The sequence below is a fragment of the Haplochromis burtoni genome, unplaced genomic scaffold, assembly GCF_018398535.1.
Source record: "Haplochromis burtoni strain Fernald_Lab_line unplaced genomic scaffold, NCSU_Asbu1 Contig_32, whole genome shotgun sequence".
NCBI lineage: Eukaryota > Metazoa > Chordata > Actinopteri > Cichliformes > Cichlidae > Haplochromis > Haplochromis burtoni.
The window spans coordinates 2,909,825-2,918,124 of NW_024582393.1; the positions used below are offsets into that span (position 1 = coordinate 2,909,825).

General features: G+C 37.4%; 2 protein-coding genes across 2 annotated transcripts in view; both read left to right on the forward strand.

Annotated features, from left to right (window-relative positions):
* wdr1 (WD repeat domain 1) overlaps window positions 1-5,715 on the forward strand; it is a 10,363-nt gene extending 4,648 nt beyond the window's left edge. Inside the window, exons 6-15 of the mRNA XM_005918696.3 lie at window positions 228-305; window positions 392-472; window positions 921-1,154; window positions 1,772-1,859; window positions 2,412-2,568; window positions 2,778-2,865; window positions 2,991-3,101; window positions 3,238-3,411; window positions 3,541-3,685; window positions 4,840-5,715. Of these exons, the coding sequence (XP_005918758.1) occupies window positions 228-305; window positions 392-472; window positions 921-1,154; window positions 1,772-1,859; window positions 2,412-2,568; window positions 2,778-2,865; window positions 2,991-3,101; window positions 3,238-3,411; window positions 3,541-3,685; window positions 4,840-4,946 (1,263 nt within the window). The 3' untranslated portion in view covers window positions 4,947-5,715. The remainder of the gene's footprint in view (window positions 1-227; window positions 306-391; window positions 473-920; window positions 1,155-1,771; window positions 1,860-2,411; window positions 2,569-2,777; window positions 2,866-2,990; window positions 3,102-3,237; window positions 3,412-3,540; window positions 3,686-4,839) is intronic.
* Window positions 5,716-7,677: 1,962 nt separating this feature from the next.
* The window catches only part of slc2a9l2 (solute carrier family 2 member 9, like 2), a 97,875-nt gene continuing 97,252 nt past the window's right edge, over window positions 7,678-8,300 (forward strand). Inside the window, exon 1 of the mRNA XM_014332518.2 lies at window positions 7,678-7,840. The gene's annotated coding sequence lies outside the window, so the exon portion shown is untranslated. The remainder of the gene's footprint in view (window positions 7,841-8,300) is intronic.

The window sequence follows — 8,300 nt, forward strand, 5'->3', positions numbered from 1 at the left end:
TTTTTTTTTTTTTTTTTTTTTTTTTTTTTTTTTGTGCTTCTTCCTTCCTCACTTGTTTGAGACTATGTTAAATCTACACTATGACTATTGAAAATACTGGATGTACTTTCAATGTTTGGTTTCCATTTATGCACAAGACCGAATATTATGTGTCAAAATCAAACACTCATTTGATCCATAAAGCTAACTTCTATGTTGATTTCTTTTTAATTTTTTTCCACCCAAAGGACCACAGCCAGTTCGTCAACTGCATTCGTTTCTCTCCAGATGGAAGTCGGTTTGTTACAGCGGGTGCTGATGGTCAGGTAAGTGTCCGTTATCATGTGAAACTTAAAATTAAAATGACTTTAAGCAAAATGTGTACCTAATTGTTTTTATTAAATATCCACAGATTTTCATCTATGATGGAACAACTGGTGAACGTGTTGGCTCCCTTGGTGGAGAGAAGGCTCACAAAGGAGGAATCTATGCTGTAAGTGTTTTTTAGGTTAAAAACCAAACTCCAGTGAATAATATGGATAGGTACATTAACAGTCTGCCTTGTTTAAAGGATCAATCCTAGTGTTTTACCTCTTTGCTACAGTGTTAACTTACAGTCACTTTGTTAAATGAATGGCTTTTGTTGTTCTGGAGAGCCAACTATAATCAGATTTGGCAGTCTGCCTAGAGGAATTATGTGCCAATAGGAATTATGCATGCTATAAACCCTTCTGTCCTCGAGTTACTAATCTTTTCTCATTTTTCTTTGATTTCTTTTCCACGTAGTGTTGGTGTGTTTTCTTCTATTGTTTAATGCCCATTCATAGGTTGCACAAACGGTGCTTACAAAATTTCTGTCTTTGCTCACATGCATTCTGACATACTACGTTTCTGGTTTTTTTTTTTTTGTTTTTTTTTTTTTTTTTTTTCCCCGCCCACAGGTCAGCTGGAGCCCTGACAGCTCTCAACTGATCTCTGCCTCAGGGGACAAGACCGTGAAGCTCTGGGATGTCGGTGCAACCACGGCTGTCACCACCTTCAACCTGGGCTCCGACGTGACAGACCAGCAGCTGGGGTGCCTGTGGCAGAAAGACCACCTCCTCAGCATCTCCTTGTCAGGATACATCAACTACTTGGACAAGAACAACCCCAACCGGCCCATACGCACAATCAAGGTCAGCCCCAAGAATTAAAGGATGCTATTTCTGGATAGAATCAGTGATTTGATAATGATAATAATGGCAGTTTTGTTAGTTTTTTAACTGTAATACAATGGAAATTAAAGTGTCATAGTAGAAACATTTTCTACAGTGTTTGAAAACCAAACTTGGCATCTGTTAAATGTAAATCGCCATCAATACTTGCATAGCGATGGTTCAAACTGCATGCCTAAGAGTGCAAATGCACACTGCAGATCCTGCTTTACTGAGTTGCTTGTTTACATACAAATTTTTTTTGTTTTCAAATGGGAAGATTAGTTTTTAGTGATGAAAGAGCAGTGTGCTCCACATTTACACGTGGAGGGTGTCTGTGTGAGGAGGCTAGAAGTGTCTTGTGACACATCTTCCTGATGTATCCATCATACACTTGTGGTGTTTAGTAGGTAAGACAGGAAAACAAGTCATTACATAAACTTCTCACAGAAGCATCTAAATGTGCACTGTGGCTATTACAAAGATGAATGTTTTCAGTTCTCTGTGCTGTCTTTCATTTGTGTGGGGATGCAATACTGTAGTGTTAATGTCTTGTGTACCTTTCCATATATCCAAATGTGTGCTTATTCTTTCTACAGGGTCATACCAAGTCCATCCAGTGTGTGACTGTTCACAAAAATGAAGGGCGGCCGTACATCTACTCGGGGAGTCACGACGGACACATAAATATCCTTTCAACACTTACTGATTGTCGCTAATGACTGTAAAGGTTACTCAGTGGGACATGCGTAGGCGTCCTGTCCTGCATGTAAGCTCAATCTTGCTCAATTGTTTTCAATATAAAAGAGGTTTGATGTTTTTCTGTTTAACACAAGGTAACACTTGTAGTGATAATGTAACGTGCCCTTTTTTCATTCATCAAATTTAATTAATTTCTATCAATGTAGATTTGATTCACATTGTGCAGGAGCTGAGTTTTAATGAAAATGTAAAAATCAAAATGTTAAAAATTTGAGCTTTTTAAATTGAACAATTACATTTTTACAACCTGAAGCAGCAGAACTTTCTAATAGTTTGCTTAAAAAAAGCCATAGATAAAAATATGGCCCATCTACCACTATTGAATAACTCTTTAGAGAGCTTTGTTATTTGAATAGTGACGCAAGTTACAAAACAACTTTTCAGTTTTGTTTTTGATTTTTGCAGGCATTTCTCAGACTTGCTTATTTGCATAGAATAACTGCAGACATGGATAATGTTCCTTAACGTATCCCTCACATTACTGGGATGCAGAAACTGGAGAGAACGACTGCTTCTCAGGAAAAGGTCACAGCAACCAGGTTAGCAAGATCGTGACTGATGAAGCTAATGAGTTGGTGACTTGCAGCATGGATGATACACTGCGCTACACCAGCATCAGCAAGAAGGAGTACAGGTGAGGGGCCATGATAAGCCATTTTATTAATCATTTTACATTTGGTCTATTAAACAGAAGTTTGTCCTTGATAAGGTGAAGGACAGGGTTGAAGGCTAAAAGTACCTTTTTTTTTAAATGCATGCTTACAGTTCAATTGTTCATAGTAGGAAGAGGGTTGTTGTTCTTCTTCCTCTCCTCACATAAATAACCCCTTTGTTGGTTTCTAGTGCCTCTGATGTGGTGAAGATGGATTTCCAGCCTAAAAGTGTGTCCGTAGGGGCAGGTGGGCTGTCATTGGCTGTGTGCATTGGGCAGGTAATGTCTTTGCTTCAGTCATTACTGCTTGCATAAATCAGATCCAGTCATTCTTGCACTTGCAAGGTTGGTGATTTTTTTGTTTGGGGAATAATGACCGCATTGTTATTCATGGCTCTTTGTAGATTGTCCTTGTGAAGGATAAGAAGAAAGTCTTCACATTGGACAATCTTGGCTATGAAGCAGAGGTTGGAGCTTTGCATCCTGGCGGCACCACTGCTGCAGTGGGCGGAGCAGTGAGTGGACACAGATAATCTTGCCACATGTTTACATTCGGTCAATGTTTGTTGGTTCCATTTAATAAAAACACACTATAGCTATCACAGAAAAGCTTGGTTGGACTCTGGATTCATTTTCTTTCTTTCTTCTTAGGATGGAAAAGTTCATCTGTACTCAGTTCAGGGCAACACTCTGAAAGATGAGGGGAAAGCTCTTGAGGTCAAAGGGCCCATTACAGACATGGCCTATTCGAATGATGGCGCCTATCTGGCTGCCATTGATGACAAGAAGGTTATCACGGTCTTTAACGTGGCAGACAGCTATTCGGTAAATATTTGCCTTTCTTAATCATCCTGTTTTCTGTTTGCTGCCTGTTACCTTTTTTTTTTTTTTTTTTTTTTTTTATATATAAATACTAATTATTGTTTTATGGTTGCCTCTTTTTTTTCCCATCAGGTTAAAAATGAGTTTTATGGACACCATGCCAAACCTGTGACTTTGGCCTGGTCACCTGATAACGAGCACTTTGCGACTGGTGGGATGGACATGCTGGTCTACGTCTGGACGGTTAGCGATCCAGACCAGCGGCTCAAAATCCCAGGTCTGTCTTGCAAGCAATCCACACTCAACACATCTAAGCGTGTTTTTAAAAAAGACTAGGAGTAACTATAGCTAAACTAAATTTATACATTTACTGTTGGCTCATTTCACGGAACCATGAAGAAACTGCATCTGATTACAGTTCAGCTGAACAAACCTGCATCGTTTTCAAAAACGATTACAGCTGTGGTCTGATTTTTACGCCGGGCACAGCAAAAGCTGTTAGAAAACCAAATGCTGTTAAGTAACCCCAAAACAACTTTCCTGGGAACTGTCAGAGGAAATTTTATTCACTAAAATATTTCGCTGTTGAATAAGTGATTTCTACATGTATACGTTCTTCAGATAAATGAATGGTTTGAGTGGCTTCTGTCACATTTTCTGCAAACTCTACTTTCTGTGTGTTACTGTAGTAATTGGTGTTTAAATCATACGCATAGCACACTGATCAATGATCTGTTGTAATCAGTCACAGTGATGGAAAATGCCTGTCACATTTGGAGATTAAAACTGAAAAATATCCATCAAAAAAGACAAACTACTTGTCAGAATATACAGACACTTCATTTTCTTTATGGTAGCTTTCATGATGATTATCAACAAACTGCTTGTGCCTTTTTGGTGTCTTTACTTTTTATATGTTGAGTACAAGACAGACTTTAAAAAAAGTGCATGTCCTGCATAACCAGTGAAAATGTGTGAGGAGGAGGAGGAATAAAAATGCTGTGCAGTCCCACAAAGAGACATCTGGTCATCGTAGATAGCATTGACTCTGAACTGGATCTGCAATTAGGGTTTGAATCTGGAGGCAGTTACACAGTGGGACTGTTACCATTATTTTTCTTATTTTCAATAAGTAATAAGCTTTTTAATATTAAATGTTTACTGAGCAATTATTGAAAAGAGGGTAAAAATAAATGAAATGGTCCTAAACTGTTACAAAGTTTATAAACTCAGTTTGTTGAATACAATTTGTTGAAATTTAGGAGCAAAACCAGGCTTGATTTCTTAAAGAGTTATAACTCACATCTCAGTCAGTATGGGATGTTAAACAAACTAAACTTTTATTAAACCCAGGTTCTTTTAGTTGAAGATGGCTTTTTTTTTTTTCTTCTTTTTTTTTTTTTCTTAATTGCTGTGATGTCTTTGTTGCAGACGCTCACCGATTGCACCACGTTAGCGGCCTGGCTTGGATAGATGCTCACACTCTGGTCACCACCTCCCACGACGCCAGTGTCAAGCAGTGGACTATTACATACTGAGCTTCAAGCAGACAAACATCCACATCTCCAGGGACAAGGACTACTGTTGAATTTAATTCTTTTTTTCCCTTTTCTTTTTTCTCTTCTGTATTTTCCTTGTCTAAAAAGTGTTCAATGCTGTCTATAAACACCAAACTTGTAAATGATTTTGAGCAGTAAAAAAGGTACCACATGTGATCTGTTTAATGCAAATAACCTCAGCTTACAGAGAGGAAACGTGTAACAATGTGTGCTTTTACAGCACTTTAAGCATGATGGACCCAAAAAAATATTAATGAGCTCATCATTCCATGGGTATAAACTGTGGTTGGGGTCAATGCTTTCTGGCTTAAAGGAAGAACCATAATTTTTTTTCTTTTTTTTTTTCTTAAATTGAACAAAAGTATGTTGGAAACAAAACCCGTTGGTTACATTCCTGAAATTAGCTGTAACTGGTTCCAACTGCAACTGCCTGTCAGTCTTTATTTTCAAAGTTTTAAGGTGGGTGAGTCTTTGCCTTTTGGCTTTGTCCTAGGTTTCATACTTTGTGGTTCACATTTCTTCTTGTTGGACTGGGGAGCAATAATAGGAACTGAGAGAAGTATGTGTACAATCAAGATGCTGCCTGTTTAGTTGAAGGTCCTGTGTTGTTGCTGTGCGTTTGTCTGGGCTCTCATTGCTTGTCTCATAATTATTTTTTTTTTTCTATGTCTTTATGCATCCACTTACAAAGTGGAACAGACTCATGATTATTATTATTGTTAATAATAATAAAAACACTTTTTATGCATGTTTCTTGTCACGCGGTAATCCTTTTAAACACCTGGAGTTGTAGACTGAACTGAGAATTTTCAGCACAGCTTCATGGCAAACATGAATAGACTGAACTGTAGAGGTTTACTTAGAGGGGCCTCCTGAGTGACCGGAGCCGATGAACTTCTTTAAAGGGTGTTTATGATTCAAATAATTTCCAGTGTTTTTTTTTTTTTTTTTTTTTTTTTTTTTTTTTTTTTTTTCCCCCCCCCCTCAAATTTAACAAAGCAGAGGTGATTGAAATGTTTCCTAACGTATTTTCTCTCTGGTCTGTAGTACCATTTGCACATCCCTATCATTTTACATAATTTATTCAGCTGTTTGATTAAAAAGTCCTCTTTAGTATAATAGAAGCTGATGGTACTTGCCTAGAGGTCCAATAAAAGCACATTATTATTATAGCAATAGTTAGAACAGATTTTTGTTTAATGTGCAATGGATTATTTAATTAAAAAAAGTAAAAAAAAAATAAAAAAAAAATGCCAGGCAAATTCTAGCTCCCTGAAAACTGTTTATTGAGCCATAGCACAAACAACTGAAAGGATGTGCTTTTACTTTGTAATAGTCAAAGCTTGTAAAATCAAGTTAAACTGATGGATATCTTCCAATTTACACACAGCATAACTTCAGGGAGCTGGCACTTGAGAAAGCATTGTGCCAAAATCAAAGGAAAAAGTTTAGACTTGAGAAAAAGAATTGACGCTTACAAAGCAGGAAAGCGAAGCATAAACACGGTTATGACAACTGAAGTGAGAAGTATCTTCAAGAAATTGAAAGAGAGCCACACAGTACAGAACAAGCCTGGCAGAAGTAACTGTAAGATATCAAAGACTCTGCAAAGAAAACTAGTGAAAGATGTGTCTAAAGATCCCAGAATAACTGCCAAGACACCAGTGATTGACTTAGACAGGTCAGTATTTGCAGTCTTAAGACAATCACTAGAACTCTGCACAGGAATGGACTGTGACGTTGCAGGCTAAGAAAAATTGCACTTTTGCAGAAGAACTGTGGGGATGTTTCAGTGTGTCTGAAGCTGGGAATCTTGTCAAGATGGAAGGAATCATGAAAGCAGAAGCATATGTGAAATATTTGAAAGAAAACCCTCAAGTAGTCAGCAGCAAAACTGAGTGAGTGTATGCTTTATCTTCCATCAAAACCTTAAACATATATCACTTCTGGTAAAGAACTAAAGACCAAAGTAAACTGACATAAATCTGTGTGGTGAACTGAGGAGCAAGGTCCACGTCAGAAGATCATCAAATCTGGAGAAGCTTGAGAGATTTGACAAAGAAGAATGAACTGGGGTTACTCTAGAGGTGTGTTTGAGACATGAAAACAACACCTGACAACAGCAAAAAGGATACACAAATGAAGATTAACATCATTTGGGCTAATAATTTTGACCATTGTAGTTTTAGTGGAATCATTTTGTTTCTGTGCACAAAGTTAAACAATGTAACCATCAAAAATAAAACTAGGATGTTTGGCACTTGGGAAATACTTTGAAAACATGTATAGGTGGGCTAATAATTCTATCCTCATCTGTAAAGTAGGCCCGTGTCTCTCTAGCACATAGGGGTGACAAAAAAGATCTGTCTATTTTCCAAGTTCACAGCGTACTCGCACGGCAAGGTGTCCTTTAGAAAAAGCAGTTGAAGAAAGAAACAGCTTGACTCAAACAGGTTTTGTGTTGGAGTGAGAAGGAGCTCAGCTGGACTTCTTGAAGCAACCTGCTAGAGAAAGGCAAATAAAAAGGCAAGTGAAATACTATACTATGAGATTAAAAACAAGGACAGTCAGGGAAATGTGTTGATTAAAATTGATGTAAAGTGCTGTTGATGTAAAGAGATGTTCAAAGGTCAGCGCTTGTTAAATCGTTATTTTCTTCCAGCAGTAACATTATGTAATGCTATCAGGCCAATGATTGACTGAGTTCCTGTCTGAGCTGTGTTCTTTCTCTTTTCATGTCCAGCTTCAGCAAATTAAGTTATCCAGCAGGCTCTCATGTGATAATGATTACTTTTTAATTATGTGCCTATGGCTACTCTCTGAATCTGCAGGGAAACCCCGGCACTGGACAGAAAGATTCTTAAGAGGGTCTGGTGAGTTTACTCTCTCTTACGCTTGTTTATGTATTTTTTCTTTTTACAAAATGAATGCTGCTGTTATCAGGGGAACGTTTGGGAACTTTCCTGTTTTTTCCCACTTGTGGAAAAATACTTTGTTGACAGTGACATTGTAGTAGTAGCAACAATTTTCTGTCGTAACTATATGAAGTCAGTGGAGTAGAAAGCACCAGAGAGAATGATCTCAGAGATAAAACAAGGCTAGGACATGAACTTTGTGTTGTTGGCACAATCAACAATCTATCTATCTATACTGTATATGAATAAAAGATCCAGTCCATTTATCTGCTGTTTTTTATTGTAATATGTCCATATCTGTCATTTTTATTGTACATTATTGCAGTATATCTATATCTATATCTATCTATCTATCTATCTATCTATCTATCTATCTATCTATCTATCTATCTATCTATCTATCTATCTATCTATCTAT